The sequence below is a fragment of the Ptychodera flava genome, chromosome 11, assembly GCF_041260155.1.
Source record: "Ptychodera flava strain L36383 chromosome 11, AS_Pfla_20210202, whole genome shotgun sequence".
Taxonomy (NCBI): Eukaryota; Metazoa; Hemichordata; class Enteropneusta; family Ptychoderidae; genus Ptychodera; species Ptychodera flava.
In genome coordinates this window covers 9,342,756-9,361,354 of record NC_091938.1, presented here as the reverse complement: position 1 = coordinate 9,361,354, position 18,599 = coordinate 9,342,756, and the positions used below count along the sequence as shown (strand labels likewise).

At 36.5% G+C, this 18,599-nt stretch overlaps 1 protein-coding gene across 4 annotated transcripts in view; it reads left to right on the top strand.

The window, feature by feature from the left end:
* The window catches only part of LOC139143468 (protein PALS2-like), a 70,512-nt gene extending 55,491 nt beyond the window's left edge, over positions 1-15,021 (top strand). For all 4 annotated transcript variants that reach the window (XM_070713808.1, XM_070713809.1, XM_070713807.1 and 1 more), the window contains 7 exons: positions 4,257-4,408; positions 5,320-5,451; positions 6,683-6,791; positions 8,369-8,593; positions 9,760-9,962; positions 10,230-10,358; positions 11,513-15,021. In XM_070713808.1, coding sequence (XP_070569909.1) covers positions 4,257-4,408; positions 5,320-5,451; positions 6,683-6,791; positions 8,369-8,593; positions 9,760-9,962; positions 10,230-10,358; positions 11,513-11,689 — 1,127 coding nt within the window. In that variant the 3' untranslated portion in view covers positions 11,690-15,021. The remainder of the gene's footprint in view (positions 1-4,256; positions 4,409-5,319; positions 5,452-6,682; positions 6,792-8,368; positions 8,594-9,759; positions 9,963-10,229; positions 10,359-11,512) is intronic.
* Positions 15,022-18,599: the final 3,578 nt, after the last annotated feature.

Below are 18,599 nucleotides of genomic sequence, written 5' to 3'. Positions count from 1 at the left end.
GAAACGACAGTGCGGGAAAATCATAAAATGATAAAAACCATAAAATGAGGTGTGGCGTGAAAAATGCCCAAATAAGTGTTGTAAAAACGTGGCAATTGTTCCTTGAAATTTTACAATAATCAGGTTGCCTTATCCTGTTATTGAAGGATCAAGCCATATTACTATTGTGATTATTTGACAGCAGTCTAATGCAATCCAGTTTATGATGGCAGCTTATACTTGTAATAGATCACTTTGTTATTTTATGGGTATCGTATTCACACATTGTCATATCAATATGAAATTACCCAGGCAGCCTCCTGGTGTTTATCTAACTTTATTATGTAGAATAACAGCTAGGCTAGCCGGCTATTGAATAGCAATTATCCATCTCTCTTCAAAGCAAACTTTATGGATAGTCTGTACCGGTACATGAGGATGCAATTACATTGGCAGCTGTAGTTCACTGCCCTCAAATGTTATACAGCCCAGTTATTATTACTGACAGCTTTGCAGCTATAGCATACATATATGTGTGCAGTTTTCACTCCGATTTTTTTCTCAGGTGAACAGCAGTAGTTCACTGCCCTCAAACATTACACAGCTCTGAGTGTTGACAGCTTTGTAGCTATAGCATGCAGGCATATGTGCAGTTTTCACTCTATCTGTATCTGTTCTCATGTGCAAGTGAATCTAGTAGTGTTTAGGTAAATCGTTACATACAGTATTTGTTCCTGTGAGTAGTTTTTTTTTTTATTATTAAAAACTCATAAATGTTTTACATTGACTTATCTACACAAAATTCAAGGAGGAAACTGACAAACCTGACAATTCACATAAGGGATATTATGAGTTCAAAAATTCTTAGACGTTCTGGATTATATCTCCTTGTCTATTTTGCATCTTAACACTTTCACCGCGGGAGGGCGCATTCTGCTCCAACGGCCAGACTGCGGGAGGCGCGTAAATGCGCCAAGAACGTACGCGTTTATATGCGTTCGATATACGTTGGCTTTGTTTGATCTACATCATGTTTGTAGACTATTTCCTCAAGCCTAGCGTAGTATGCAAGGTAGAGGTCAAACCTAAATGAGCATGCGCGCCAAATTTGTAAACAAATGCCGCCATATTCGGTAATTTCTCGGCCGTTCATTTGTAAGGATCGTGTGATCGGTTGTGTTTTTCTCTCAGAGGGATTTAAAAATGGCGATGCGGGCACAGTTTTAACACCGACAAAGCCCTTGAGCATGTTTTTCTAGACACTAATAGTTGAATTGTCACTGATCTTGAACTGAACTCAACGAGATGGCGGAAGTCAAATTTCAATTACAACACCACTACAGAACTTGAATATGTTCCCAAACCAGTTGAGCAAACACAGAGATCGCAAGCAGGACACTGACACTGAAGGTAGGCAATCTAGGCATGCGACAAAGTGCGACAAAGGACCGATGGCTGACATCACAAACGTTGATGGGGTATCCTGTGGATGTTGTACGATATAATCTATCAATTACAATTACACATCGGACTGGCTACCAGTATATAAGCTTAAGGGATGGACCATTAGATCTTGGGAGGGGGGGTGGTCAAAAACAGAAAAAAAAATTTTCAGAGCAGAAAGTTAGGAAAAAAAAATCTTCAAACTAGTTTGCAAAATAAAAAAAAAATAATAAGAAGACAAAGGCGAAAAAAAAAAATCTGCAAAAGTCTTTAAAATTTTGAATTTTTTTAGATTTTACCGACAGTAAGCAACTTTCTGTATTTTTAATACATCCTCCCAGCACATTTTTAATTTTAATTTATACATTTAGAGTGACTGTATCCCTTATACTGGAAGTTGTGATTATCTTATCTTTTCAGGACTTTTGTATTCTGATCACTTGAAAATTATGAAATTATAGAGCCTGTTTTCTACTTGTTTCCTGCGTACAAACCAAGCAGGTACACTAGGTAAAACATTGAAACTATGGTATGGTTGTCAAGACTGAAAGTTGTATTTGCCTTTTAAGATCAAGGTAAACAGATGCAGGCCACATCAGTTTCATTTTTTTCACAGCATTTTATTACAATGATGAATGCAAGAATGGGTGAACAAGTAGAAACACCTCAATAATGATAAAACAACATATCAAGTCATTATGTATAATTTTGCTTTTAAAAAGGTATTTTCAATTCTTTTTTCTCAAAAACAGCCTCAAAAACAACAGCAACACATGTTTTAACATTCAACAATACACTACGTAGAATGCCATCTATCCAACAAATCCAACACAAAAACACACAAAAGGGTTGAACTTTGAAAGTTTCTCGATAGCAAATACTGAATAAATCTGCATGGTTAATCGTTTTTGTGTAGCAAATTTCAAAGAAATTGGACAAGCCCTTTCAGAGAATACAGATTTTTCGACCATGAATGGCATAAATTGCCCAAAAAGACAAATATTGAAATTTCAACACATCTATACACATCCAATCAATTTGGACATGCTGCTACAGAGAAATAGATGTTTTGATCAAAAAAGGCAACAATTGCTCTAAAAACACAAATATGCAAATTTCACTATATTATTTAGCTTATTTTAGCTTCTCAGCTTGTCAAAATCAATTGTAAATCATGAGATATGCATGATGTTTGGTGGGGTGAATGTAGGCATTTCACCACGCAGTAGAAAGGGAAGCCAGGAACAAAAATAGTCAATTTTCAAAACTATACGAAGCTACTGAGGAGCAAGAAGACCATGTTTCAGAGGAAGATGTGTAATCCGAAAAACATGCTCCCAAAGTGCCACCAAATAACACCATTTTCATCTCTATTTTTCAAAAGCTCCAACAGCAGGAGGGGGGACACCCCCCTCCTGACCTCCCCCGCAAAAATACTCCCCAAGTGCCACCAAATAACACCATTTTTATCTTCTATTTTTCAAAAGCTCCAACGGCAGGAGGGGGACAGCCCCTCCTGACCACCCCCCTTAAAATACTCCCCAAGTGCCACCAAATAACACCATTTAATTTCTATTTTTCAAAAGCTCCAACAGCAGCAGGGGGACACCCCTCTCCTGACCTCTTCCCAGTGACCGCTTGCGTGGCCGCTTGTGGTGCTTGGCACCACATGTTTGCCCTCTTTATCTTCAGACAGCGACGAACGAAAAAAAAAAATTATAAATCTGAAAATTTACTCTGAAAAAAAAAATTTGCACAGCTAATCTCAATTGGAAAAAAAAATTCAGAAATTTACAATAGTAAAAAAAAATTTTCACAATTTCATTGTGACCACCCCCCCCTCCCAAGGTCTAATGGTCCATCCCTAAATAGATCATAGCTCTCTTTTGAATGTCAGATGATACCTGCATGTTAATCTCATTTACGTGGAATATGTTTTAGCGTATGTGTTCCTCCTACTGAATTTGAGTTGATGAAACGTAAGTGGTAATTTTTAAAGTGTTACGCTGAGAAAAATACATTTATATATTGAAATAACAAAAAATGCAACATTTTTTGATTTTTTTCTGTAAAATCCAATATGGCCACCATGATCACGTGATCTTCAAGGCGTGTCACATGACCTTTTGTGCATTTTTATGATGCTCTGTCATATTGCAATACTCACTGAAAAAATCGTCCCAATACTCAAATAATTACCAAAGATATAGCACATGCATGTAAATCAATATTTATAAGGTCATATACCCAAGAAAACTACGCACAGGAATGCACGTATAAAATTAATTACGCAGTGAAAGTGTTAAGGAAAATTCATATTTTAACAGTGCAATTACAGGCACTTTTGTTTCACTCAGCCAATGCTTATGAATGCACCATTTACCAATCAAAACCAGTAAATTTACAATACTTTCCTCATTTTTTGAGAAAACGTTGTTTGTTACGCAGTTAAAAATAATATAATGGTCAAGTAGGACGAAATCTCTGCAAAATACCCGTCCCTGTGAGAAGTTCAAGTTTATATATATAATTGTCAGTTTTTTCAGTGTGCAGAATTTGTATATTATTAACCATTGGTCTGAAGGAAACACAATGATATGCAAATTAGTGCTGCAATTCATCCCGCAAGTAAATTTAGAATTCTATCAATCTAATTGCAGATTACTGGGCCCGGCCTCACTGTGCAATTTTACATATCAACATAATCCTAGAGGGTCTAACTGCGTCAAAAAGCCGTAGGAAAAAAAACCTAAGAAAATCCCATTTTTTTCATGGCAACTGAAGAGTGTAGATCATTTTTTTCACAATTTTCACTTTCTTTGCTCGCTGTCAAGGTCTGTTACACGTAGGTGACATCATCAAGGAGTTCAACGGTGTCGATGTGACCAATGATCCAACCAAACTACAAGAACTGATGAAAGATGCCACAGGAAGTCTTACACTGAAAATTCTACCAAGTTACCAAGACAACCCGATGATAGCACAGGTACAGTATTAAACGATTAATTGATAGATTAATTGATTGATTGATTGTTCTTTCCGATGGAGACCAATAGAAATATTATTACACAAATATGTAATCCCTTTTGACAAGTTTAAGAGTTCTTTCTGTACCTGTCAATCTTGGACACGTATAGTCCTGCTAGGCCCATAATTACTTCCCCATCTGCTGAGTCAGTAAAAAGCTGTATTCACAGCCAAATCTCAAATGTTGTTTTTTTTTCACCAACTTGGCATGGTACATGTATGTTGTAGCATAAGTTCATAAAAATCATGGTTGCAGCATCTCTCTGTTTTCAGGGGCCTTCCAATACTCAAGTCTCTGTTAAAATGCAACATATATGAGACATTTTATGCCTTACTGGTTTTAACAAATATTACCTGATTGTGACATGAATTGGGCAGGATAAAGGGTTAATGTTTTGTGATCAGGAATAATGGTATTAAGCTAAAAGGAAAGGTTCTTGGCTGTTGGCTTTCTTTGTTTCACTTTTCATACAGTGACATCCATGTACATTAACCCTGAATCCTTTCAATTCAGTGGAAATCACACTGCAGGATTTTCAGGGGCCGTATAATTATCCTAAAAAGTCTGTGAAATTCAGCAGTGTCTGCATAAAGTAGCCAGCCCAGTCCAGAGAAAATACATATTTAGGGCACTCAAACTGCCAAGCATAGCACAAGTGCCATATCAGGCCAGCTAGTAATGAGACATATAATTATATGCCAAGTTGGTGAAAATGGGTTTTTCAAGTCGACACAGCCTTTTAGTGTCTCATCAAGATATTTGGCCAGGCAACAAGTTGGTAAGCATTTACAACCTTTGGTTGCAATGAGCTGAGATTTAAAAAAGAAATATGACACAGAACAACTTGGCTTCCCATTTTGCGTTTTTAGGTATTTGTGAAGTGCCACATCAAATACGATCCAAAGAAAGACACACTGATTCCCTGCCAGGATGCTGGACTTCCGTTTAAACCCGGAGATATCCTGCAGATTGTCGATCAGGAGGATAGCAACTGGTGGCAGGTAAGCAAAACTTTGACCTCATTATATCAGAAATATACAGTATTTCCTGCCAGCTGAAGATTGATGCTCTGGTGACAGATATTTATGTTGATGCTCCATCGGACAATTCCCTGTGAGTCTGCAGGATTTGTATATACAGACTCATTTTGAAGCTTGTAGAGAAGGTCATGTCACGGTTGCTCGAGAAAATCACAAATTTTACTTTTTCCTATACAGTTAAAATACAGAGAGCGTCCCTCTCTGAATTTTAATATCTGTAACTTGCCTCACTACATCTGATCCATATTGTACTCTAAATCACTCCAGACTTTATTTTGTCATCTTATAAGAATACAGTGTTTAATTTCCTTCAGCGAAGTTTGCATGAACAATCTGAGAGTAAAAATTTGTTTAGGAGGAGAGAATTTCTCAACGGGCAACAGATAGTGTTCTAAAAGTCGAAGCTTTTTACAAAATATCAAGATTTGTGTATCTAGACGTGATTGCATAGCATTCATGCATATTGTAATTCATAGATTTCCATTTCTAAAGTGTACAATGACCAATCTGATTAAAATCAGATGTATAGCGATAGTGATGTTTCCACCTTTACTTGTTCTTTGTTTGTTCTCGTCGTCTGCTTGTCACCTCACTACGTCTGAACCGATGACTGCCAAAGGCAATTGCACCCAAATGGCCTGAACTGTTGACCAATCAGAAAGAGGTTTACAATTGCCACTATGTGGAATGCCACATTCTATATAAAAATGCAACCCGATTTGCTCCCTCCCAGGCCACATGCCGTTAATGAGAACGGCCAAGAGCAGGCAAATAAGTGGAAACATCACCATGTCTACATCTTATTTTAATCATATTGAGATAAGACTGAAATCACAGTCTATTATTCATACACTGTCAGAGATGGAAAGTGTAGCAATACGATGGAAAACACTGGTCGATGTTCGGTCGCTTTACATGTGACGGCATCGTGCAGTTCAGTTTAATTCCCACATGAAAACTCAAAAATTTCATGTGGAATAGCACACCTCAAATCAAAAAATGGTTTAATTTCCTTTGATGCCAGGGAGTAGTAGAGGATAAACTGGCAAACATGTTATTTTAGTTTTACATACATAACTATGGACTGTAACAGGAAAATTTACTTCAAGATAACTGATATATAAATTTCATTTACAATGCCTCAATCTGCAAGCTGGGGTTTACTTGATGAGGATGATCTCTATACTTGCAGGCCAGGCACGTTGATGAAAACTCACCAGCTGGTCTGATACCCAGTCAGCAGCTTGAAGAGAGAAGAAAAGCCTTTGTACCTCAGGTCTATGATTACACAGATACAAAAAGTAAGTTATTGGCCTGGCAGACCAAATGTCTTTCTATGTATGTGCAGTAAAAATTGTGCTTTGTCAAGTTAGTACAGTAAAACCTGTCTTAACTAAACAGTTCAGGGACTGAGAAAATTGTTCGGTTTTGAGAGGTGTTTGGTTGATAGAGGTCTTTTTATTATAGAGTTCTGTTGGAATGGGACCGGGAAAAGGGTTCAGTGTAAGGTATCAAGTTTAGACAGGCATCAGTTTAGCCAGGTTTCACTGAAATATTATTGCAGGTTGTAAAAATTTTTACAGACAGTTACTGAGCGGTGATAGATTTTCAAGATGACTTTTCAATAAGAATTTGCAGTGTTAAACCTGCCAGACTATCTGTTTGTATTTCTTACGGAACAAGAAGGGATGGGAAATCTGTTCTGGTTTTGATGAATATAGTGACTGCTTGAAGGGCAAGTTAGCTGAAACTTTGATGATTATTTTCACTTCTTTTGTTTTTAATGTCAATTACAGTTTCTTGTTCTACTCCCCGAAGCATGTTGAGGTACACAGTATTCAGCTTGTCAGCTTGGGTCTGTACATGTGGAAACTGCATTGTTACTGTTGACGAGTAATTTTACTTTCAGGACTAGAATTCTAACTGTGAATATAAGAACAGTGCATAACAAGTACAGACACTGTGTTGACATGCTCAATAGTAGGTGTTTCAACATGCTTTGCAGAGACTGAGAACAAGAATTTCCAATTGACATACAAAACAAAAACAGTGAAAAATCATCAAAAGTCACACAGCTACTGGCTCTTTAATAGACAATTTTTTTTTACCTGAATGCTAAATTCATTTATCTTGTCTATTCCATGTCAAATATGTGTTCATTCCATGTCAAATATGTTTAGGAGTCTAATACAAAGTTCTGTACTTAGGAATATATTTATGTGTTAATAACAATAGAATCATTTTAACAACAAAAGGGTTTGCAATTTATACATTGTTATGCAAATTGACCACCCCTCTGTCTTTCATAGCTGTGGTTAACACTGTACTGCACTAAGCATATACTTTCAAATTAATTTTTCTAAAGAGTACTCTTAGCAAAATGTTTCTCATGTGTATATGCCAAATAAATGTTTCGAAGTCTGTCACCATAACCTTTTTTTTATTAAATATCATTTTTTACACTAGGTATTAAAATTTCACGGAAAGTAAATATTTTGCAGTCTGCTCTTCTGAGCTCATTTGAATAAGGTTACCATAGAAACAAAAATAATTTTTGACAAATGAATCGCAGTCATTTTTACGAAGGCAAATTTTAAATAAGGTTTTTTTGTCTAGGCTTACATGATAAAGAAAAAGAATTTTCAAGTAAATATTTTCAATCAACTGTTCTGTGCTTATTTTAAGATAACTTCTTTTTGTAGAGTTGAATCACACATAAAATACTTTGCAGTCAGCTCTACTAATTTAAAATTTATTTATAAATCAATTCATTTTTCTAGGTGTACTTGTAAATAACAAGAATTTTTTACCATAAATAAATCGTTTTGCAGTATGTTTTATGAAGCTAATCGTCAATTTGATGTTTTCTTTAAACCAGAGTGTGCTGTCTTTGTTACAAAGAAGAAAAGGAAAACTATGTACGAGTCCGGCAGGAACCAGGACTTTGACAGGCATGAATTGATGATCTATGAGGAAGTAGCTCGCATGCCTCCATTCCAGCGTAAAACACTTGTTATTATCGGTGCGCAAGGCGTGGGACGAAGGACGCTCAAGAACAAACTGATCAATCATGACCCAACCCGCTTTGGCACAACGATGCCGTGTAAGTTTGATCTCTAACCCTTTGAACTCTGTTTAGGGGTCACGCCCTCTACATGATGTCAGAGGTCAACAGTGGTGGGGGTTCAAAGGGGTAAATCTTTTGGACCCTGTCTTAGGATCACGCCCTCTACATAATGTCATAGGTCGCCACAGGGGCATAGGGGTTTTGTGTTAAGATTCAAACTTGAAAGATTTGCTTTTTGTATCATCGCAATGTAACGGCTATCAAGTGAAAGAACAGTCATGGATACTGATATTCCAGGTTTTCAAATACCCCGGGTTCTCCAACCAGACAGTATCACTTCCCTATCAGCCAAGTCAGTCAAAAGTGGTATGGAACCAAAACCTTTTGTATTTTCACCCACTTGGCTTGGTATATTACAGCAGCTTTCGTCTGTAAAAATCATGTTTACAATATCTCTGTTTTCAAGGCTGGGCCTTCAAATATTCAATTTTTTGTTAAAATTCACCATATAGGAGATGTTTTGCTTCATTAGTTTTAACTAACCTGACCTGATGGTGACACCCAAACTTGACAGGAGAAGGGATGGTTTACACCAGTGTCACTTGTTGGTCACACCCATCGTTGTCGAGAACCACTTTGCATATAAACAATATTATCTCATGAAATCTGTAGCCATCAGTTCCAACATCAGTAAAGCCCATCACAATTTTTTCGTGAAATTCAATCCACTTGAATCAACACAATTAAGGTGATGCAAAAAGTTTGAAGTGCTGAGCAGTGAAGAGAATAATTATATGTATTTGGTGAAAACATAATGCTTTTCACTCTATCCAAAAGCTACTAATATGAATAATATGCATATTGTCTGTACTGAGAATTTTAACAGTGAGTGGTGAAAAAATGTCATAAACTCAGAAGTACAGGAGAAAGATTGTAAGTTGATTTTAATTGGTCACAAAGATCTGTTAACAAGTGCATTTCTCATTTGAGTACATTTCTCACCCCTTACAGTGAACACAGAATAGTGTGAATGCTATTAGTGGTGTTATCAGTATATTTTAGCCACAGTAACTACACTTGCGTAAATTTGGGTTGTAAAGTTCTTCAGCCAACAAGTTACACAATCAGTCTCACATTCATCATTCTGTTTGATCAAAACAACCTCAGTTTACCTAAAATATGACTTTGTTACTTCTCCGCAGACACGTCAAGGCCTCCAAGAGAAGGGGAGGAAGATGGACGCGGCTACCACTTTGTCACAAAGACTGAAATGCAAGAAGACATCAAGGCGGGCCGATTCCTAGAGTTTGGAGAGTACGATGGCAATCTGTATGGCACAAAGATTGATTCGATACAAGGCATCATCCGAGCTGGCAAAATGTGTGTGCTGGATGTCAATGCCCAGGTGTGTAGACTTGTGTGGCTTGCGCTTGTGAAAACAGAAGATTTATCAGTATAACCGTAGAGGGCAGTCATCATTTTGCACAAAGTAATGTGATTGATTGCAAATATTTGTTGCTTAGGTATCTGCAACCTGCTAGATTTGAAATACCTGTCAAATAAAATGTGACAAGATCACGACTTTTAGTTTCTTTCAGTAACTTGTATTCTTTGTTGTGGCTGCCAAGTCAGAAATAAACTCATAGATTTTTCTGCTTTATTTCCTACTCAGTGTTTGAAGACACTGAAAACAGCTGAGTTCATGCCACACGTAGTGTTTGTAGCAGCGCCTGACCTTGAAGTGTTAAGGGCTCTCCACCAAGCAGCAGAGGAAGAAGGAACAACCACAAAGCCTGTCACAGTGAGTGTTTGATTATTGTGTAGATTGAGTTATTCAGCAGACAGGGTCACAGTCACACATATTACTGGTCTTATCAGCTGCATTCAAAACAAAGTAAACAGGAATTTAGGACATGATTGTCTCTGACTCGTATAATTTGGAATGTTGGCGCTATATACAAAATATTGAATATACCATCATTTTGGACTTTCCTTGTAAAATGGGCCATAGCTGACAGCATTGCTTCTGTTATACACTATATGATTGTGTTGAAAGGAATGATCCAGGTTTGTCTTTGAGGAGACTACAAAAGTATGTTATATTGTTCACTTAGTGGAGCACATAAAAATATTACCAGCAAATTAAAAGTTGGATCATGCTTTTGTAAAATTTATTGTTATATGTAAAGAATAAGCTGTGTTTTATCCAACGCTGTACACTCTCAAGTTATCAGTGACTCTCTTAGCAAATCAAATACTACAATTATTACTACAAACCATTTAAATCAGTTGTTTTGAAACTACCAAACTGAAATATTATAACCACATAACTTTGCCATGTATCTCAAAGTTGCAGCTATCTATTTTGAGAATGTGAATCCAATATTAACTGTAAAGAAAGCCGGAGATTTCCCAGACCAGACTGTTTTGAGCAAGCAGTGTCAAGTGACCACTGCAATGACCCCCTTGACCTAACATCATGGTATATTTCTGAGTACTTAGATTAAAATTTTACAATTTGCTGACAGACAGGCATGCAAATGCTTGCTCCAAAAATAAACAAAAAAACACCGGCAATTATGTAGAGCCAATTAAAGTACAAGGACGTAGAGTTATGTAGGTAGTAGTATGGTAGGTCACGAAAATGGCTTAAAAGCCAAAGAAACAATATGGGTGTGTATTTCTGGTAATCCTACCGAACCTAGGAAAACCCTCCACAGTTGGTTTGTATTTTCAAAACATTTTAAGTAAATTCTTACCATGGTTTATGGGTCTCCACAAGAATACAAATTTTCCTTTAACGTATCTACCCTAATTTTCGGAGGCATGTTACAGGAAACATGTTTTTTTTTATTTGGTCTAATTGAAAATTGTGTGAATTTTGAACTCTAGCAAGTCAAGAATACCATGTTTGGAATGGTGTTAATCCTTGAAGACGTCTTTGCTATTTTCCAGGATCTGGATCTCCAGAAGACAGTTGAAGAAAGCGCCAGAATCCAGCGCCTCTATGCCCATTACTTTGACCTGACAATCGTCAACAACAACATTGACGAGGCGTTCAACCAGCTAATTGACTCAGTGGAGCAGCTAAGTTCGGCTCCTCAGTGGGTCCCTGTCAACTGGGTCTACTAAATCAAGCCTACACACCGCTTTCATTACCATTCATGGAGCAGTCCTTGGCATCCCTGAAGAATAGTGGGCCCGTATCCTCTATATGGTAGAAATCAGTGCTCAGTTGAGGGCGCCTGTCATGCTGAATAAATGAATAAATGCAAGCATACTCCTTAACTCTCTCACCCCCAGTTCCCTTTGCAGAAGTCCAGCTTTCCCATAGAAAACAATGGGATTGGGTGAAACCATGTTGGTGAAAGGGTTAAGATAGGGCTAAACTGTACTCTAACTTTAAGCATGGACCCAGTTATCTTCAGTCTTGCCAAGTCTTGTCCGTAGTCAATCAGGGCAAGCTCCATTCTCTTTGAAAAAAGCGGGGGGGGGGGGGGGGGGGGGGTTAAGTAGGGTAGGGTGGGGGGAACACCTCGCGATATTTTTCAGAGTAGTTTATTTTTATAGCCAAGTATTGTACAATTCTTAATCTGAGAGAACTAAACGAGTGAAAACTTGAATATTTGATAATTTTTAATCATGACTCTTTACTAGTGAGGGGGAGAGGGAGGAAGGAGGGGGTGGAGACATTCGGGGATATGATTATGGAATTTTTTAAATATCTCAGGTGCGGTTACTTCATTAAAGCATTATACTAACTAAAGCTATTGTAACGGGGATGAAACATTTTCAGTGGCTGTAGAAGTTTGAATTTTGAGCGTAAGAGCATTCTTTTTGCTTCAGGGAACACTTCTTTTGATTACATCATTTGCCAGCCTTTATGACCTTTGAGCTTTCCAAAGAGAGGTGTAGCAAAGCAAAGGGAAAGTAAATACAAAGGAAGAGATATGTAATCAGCCATCTTCCTGCAGTCTGAACAGTATCGATATATATGTGCAAGGTGTGCAGATAGAGCAGGAAAAAAAACAAAAGAATTTTGGCATTTGGCATAGAGGGCATAGTTCCCTGTTTGTGGGTTTCTCATTTTACACACCTAAGTTGTCACTGTTGTTCATATTATTATGCGACAGAAATTCTGATAGTGATAGTAAATATACAAAAAGTTACAAGTTCAGATGTCAGAATTAGAATCACAGCTGCAACACACACATGTAACATTCAAACTTAAAACCCTGTTGTTGTACACATTTGGCAACAAAGACAGACCTGAAATATTTCTGAAGATTCTTCTCTGCCAAATGGTGGCAGTGTTCATTTAAAAAAACAATACAAACAAAGTGATTAATATTTTATCTATTTGTCTGGATAATTATTGTATGAAAGCTGTTCATCATCCCTGTGAAAATACCACTAGGCAAATACACTATAACCCCAAACACATTACATCACTTTCAAACAAAAATTGTCCAGAGACAAATCACATAACCGTGCGAATCTTGTGTGAAAGATTTTAAAAATGTATGTCACAGCAAATATTTTTTAAATCAATGTTTTTTAACTTGCCATTTGCTGACTTCTGTTAGATGTAATCAGTGCTGTTACCAACCAATGATGTGGTTGGTGTGGAAGTCTTTACAGTTTTATTGTTAAAATGACTTCTTTTGCGAAATACTTTTGTTCTGTGCAGTGCATTGTGCACTGTCAGTGCTCACGATTCTGTAAGTTGTCACATCGCACTTTTAGCACAAGCGCCACCAACTTTTTGAGAATACGGTGACCCCAAAAATGATGTATGCATTTCATAGCAGTATTGCCATAGTGTAGCCTAGTATTATTTATTAACATATTCACAGTATTTTTTTAAGAGTCTGTGCTTCATAAAGTCAAGTGTATGTATTTGCTGTAGTTGACTGGTGTCTTACATATTTATATTTTCTAATAGTTTTTCTTGCCGATTTCGGCGCAGTTTAATATATCTTGCAAAATAAACCCATGCATACATACAAACAAAACAATCATTGTGTCCTACAATCAAATAATATGATGCAAATTCTTTTATAAATTTGAAAAAAAAATTATAAAATGAATTATAAAAAGAAAAACAGCAATATTAAATGAGTTTTAATAATCGTATTTTACTTTTTAATTCACTTAGCACTAGATGTATCTATTAATTTCTGTTTAAACTTGTTCAGCCTTCACAATGCAATGAAGAATCTACACTGTTGAGTCTCCATTACCTAATAAATATACAGTATTGGTACGGCCCTAGTACTGGCTATCAGGACTGTACCATCTTTTGAAGTTTAGAGGTATGGTCAGAAAATCAGTCAGCTTGTTTGAATGTGTAACTTGTATGTGTATATTTCTGGTGATATATATATTTTTATTCACAAGGTATTCATTGTAAAGTATGGTTTTCTTTGTGTCTGGGGTCTTGTCAGCCTGAATTTTGATCTTGCTCCCCTTTATGAATAAAATGCAAAACATTTTACAAGAATCATCTGAGGACACGGTTTGAAGACACCCATCTGTTGACAGTTAGTGGACTCCTTAACCCTATCACCCCCATTTCCATGTGTAGTGTTCTGATTTTGCTATAGAAGACCATTGGGTTCTACCAACAATTGTGGGGGTGAAAGGGCTGAGACACTAATTTTTGACTGTGGTATACCTTCCTGCAGATTTTACAGTTGTGGTCCAACATTCAGTGTATTCTGTATAAATTATGATTGTGTGCAGCTTGAAAGAACCCCACATATTCAAAAGACATCTTTCCCAGTAAAATTCTGGATGTCAATCCTTGGTTGTGTGTGTGTATATTTCTAAGAGAGACTGTGTGATGTTATGGACAAGCCTCGTTTGTGAACGTAGCCTTTTGTTTATGGAACAGCTAACATTACAGTTGTAGTCAGGCTTACCCTTTAAGATGCCTTATCATTGATGTATTCAGAACAGACTACCAAACTTCAAAGATTATTTACGAGAAGAATTCAAAACTGGTGTCTTCTATTTCCCCAATTTTTTTGGAGAATTCCTGAGACAATGAAATGTTATAAATGAAAATAAGTGGCTTGAGAACTGAATATTCATGACTTTGTTATGCAAATAATATATAAATCCTACTGCAAGGCCAAGTATCCATTTGTTTTGTATTCAAATTTATGCGTGATCTAATTTGAATATTTGAAACATGGGCAACCAATCGTAGGGCATCTAGCCGTATTCTCTGTGCATCCATAATAGAAGTTGGAATAGAAAATGCCAGTTTTTGAAAGCTACTCTGTAGCAGACAATAATACTTTCCTGATATTTTTGAGAATGTTTTTTTTATTGCCTGATTTGCAATTTTTGATTCTTACATGTAGAATGAATATTACTGCCAGTATGGGGTTGATTGAGGTGTAGACATATGACTTAGTTTTGATTTTTTTCTAAAATAAAGTGGATTTGGATTTTTATTACAGTATTGATGTTTTTCCTAGTGTGAGGAAAGTGCATTCTTGACAGGTATCTACAGAAAGTTAATTTTGGTATTTCTGCCCCAGTTTAATTTTAAATCACGGTATACCACTACTTTGCATTTGGTGAAGGAAATCTGCTCTTATAAATCGGCAAAATTGATAATGCAAACCTCAATGACACTTACGAGTCCAGGCTCATCTTACACACATGGCTGACTATAGTGGTTTGTGTTGAACCGTCGGCAATATGGGAACTAGACATGCCGTCTAAATTGGGGAGTTGCCAACACTCTGGTGTAATTAATTGTCTTAGTAGTAATATCAATCGACCACAAATAAGTCAACTCTGCGAAAGTTGAAACACTATCTGGAAGGAAACTTGTAGTCAAAACAACACCACACATCCATACACATGCCGGTAACTGTCCAGAATGCCTCATTTGCTAACATTGTTTGTGGTGATCTGGTGGTGTCGTTTAGACTATGTCCAACCTCCTTCCAGACAATATTTCAACTTTTGCAGAGTTGACTTCGTTCTGGTCAACTGATATTCCTGCTAGACAATACTTACACCTGAGAGAAATGGCAACTCTGCAATGTAGACAATATGTTTAGTTCTCCTATTGCCAATGGTTCAACACACACCACTGTAATGTTGGACCGATCTTACAGCTTCATAGAGACAACATGCCATGCCATGCCTAGCACTTTTACACCTATAAACCAAATTCTAAGGCAAGTCTGAAATATGACCAGGATTTCTCCAATGGTTGATCAATTGACAATTTAATACTCTGGACGAATATTTGTTATGTTCATCTTGAGGTTTTCAAAGCCAAGCACCTGACTGCAGTTGCCAATTACAAGGAGAACATCTTGGTATTACGATTAAAGCTGTTATGTTTCCATTCCATGGGGTTCGATGAGCCATTTGGTCCATAGTGTATTGCCTCCGACTGATTACCCCTCCAAAAGACTGCTCCCTTTGTCCTAACTCTCATACTACTAATTATCAGTACTTTTTTAACAGAGCAAAACACTGACGTTTATTAAATTTGCTGAATGCAACACTGATATCGTTTAGGAGGCATACTGGATTGAAAAGTTTCCATGTGAAAACTTATGTGCTTGTTTCTGTCTTCCTCAGACACATTCATCTCAGTGAATACGGCACAACAACAAAAGTTGTGAAAATAATGGGAAAAAATTGCAGCCCCTTAGGCTCTATAAATTAACCCTTTGAGTGTCAAAGTCAGTTTTTGTTGTCTTTATAGAATATACCAGCAACAAATTTTTTTCAGATCTAGACAATTTTTTTTCATGTTTTTCCGCACATTTTGGTCAAAAACTTTAGCCTATGGAAAGATACGTCAATTAAGTCCAAAACTATCAAAAAAGTACAGAAAAATTCATAAAAATTGGTAAGATGTTGCACTGAAATTTTGGTGGGAAAAATTATGGTACTCAAAAGGGTTAAAGGTTTTGAGATTTTGAGGCATATTAATGTGGCATCTTTCTGAAACTTTGTGGCAAGCTTTTCATACATCTGCAATACAAATCTGAATAAATACAAGGTTTATCAATATTATGTAAATACTGTAATACCTGAAGAATGTAATGTCCTATGATACTACATTATCATTTTATATCGAGATTGTGAATGCATATGAAATCACAGAAATTAATCAATTAATTCATAAATCAACTTTTTATTGCAACTTAAAAAAATTATATTTACAACACATGACAAGGACAGCAATATTTACATTGTATACAACTGTTATTCTATCATGAAAACACAGCACAGGGCAAGTTTTGAGTATCATAGTGTAAACATTACACATACAACAGGTATGAAGTAGGGGGATAAATTATGGAATTGTGTATAATTTTCAATTTGATGGAAGTGTGGCACTCATTTTTCAGATGTGGAAAGGCGCATTTTGATCTAGGATCTACCTGATGAAAATTCAGCTTCTGTTGTAATAACATATAGACGGGCAAACTTCTCACAACAACATGAGCACAGTACCTCAAACAATATACAAGACTGAAGACTCGGTGTCATCCATAATAATTTATGGTAAAATGCGTCTTAAGCAGTTTTGGGAATACTAAAATTCTTACAATACTTATCAGAGTTGCTGTTGTGTGTGTTCATTTTCAAGTCAGAAGATGAAATGAAGTTTCCAGCATCTTGTCGTTTGAAAATTTCAAAATTATTTTGTCCAACCGACTTAAAGCAGGTATACATGTACATGTAGTGTGACCATTTTGAATCTAGCATATCAGTACATTTTACATAATTTGTTTCTCTAATAGTAAAATTTGTTGTGACCCCCTTATTTTTTCATTCTTTACTGTGAAAGAGAACCGTTTGAAGTTTCCTTGAGCAAAGGTGGAAATAAAGTTTATAACTTTCTGTTTCCGAGTTTCTGAAAATCAGCTCAACAGATATCTGAACAAACATGACAGGATTGACTTACCAAATATGTCGGCTTGTGCTGAAAAAACTCTGATGTTAAAAAAGCCATGAAAATACATAACCAAACCAGATATCAGGATATTTGCCAATAGTTTGGTTAAACACCATTTTCCGATACCAGATTCTAGTACAGTATTGATACTGAGTCTACAGAGAAAAAGAATTACAATTATCCAGCAAGAACATGTGCTGACTCCATTTTGGAGGCTGTGGATGAATATTGAGATCACGGCAGAAAATTCATTCCATCAAAGCAGCCTGATACATGCCTTGGAGATCTTTCAAACAAGAACTGCTGGCATCATCACTGTCCAGTTTAGCTGTTACTTTGGCATTCTGGTTTTGCTGGTCAACGAGAAGTTCAAAGAGATACGTACAACGGCTTGTATCCTGTAGAGACAAGACACGAGGACATGCTAGGTCAAAGTGACACGATGAATAATTACGCTGGGATGGGGAGAAACACAGAGGTTTTTTTCTGCCTATTGAATTTCACACTGCAATCTATCAAACAAACTACATACAGCAAATTAAACTTGATTGCTGTATAACAGGCAACTACTATTGATGCCTACACGGGTCTGACAAGAATATCCATAGACAATCATACCATGATCCTTTCTTCTCATACAATCACAAACTTTTATGAAATCGTATTTCATAAATTAAAGTGATGTGAAGACAAACTTGGACCTACACCATTATCTACTTAATAATCCTTTTCAATTACTGTAGTTTGAAATCAGCATATAAAACATGATATCAAGAATATCACTGCAACAGACACCACTGTGCAGCAAAATACATTATCACCACCAGGTAAAGTTAGTGAAACAATTTGTTTATGTGCCGGTATGTTTCATTGGTCTGGAAATGATATAAAGTCTGTCAGGCAATGTTATACAGGACACATCATGCTTTTCTGATTTATCACTTGTGGGGGCTCTTTTTGAAACTCATATGGTAACAAAATTTTTGACAGTCATAATTTTTCAAAAATTAAAAATTAAATTTTTCTCCATAGAGTTAGCTTTCTGGCTACGTACTACCTTGAACTAGTATGACGTGCTAAAAATGCATGCTAGTGTCC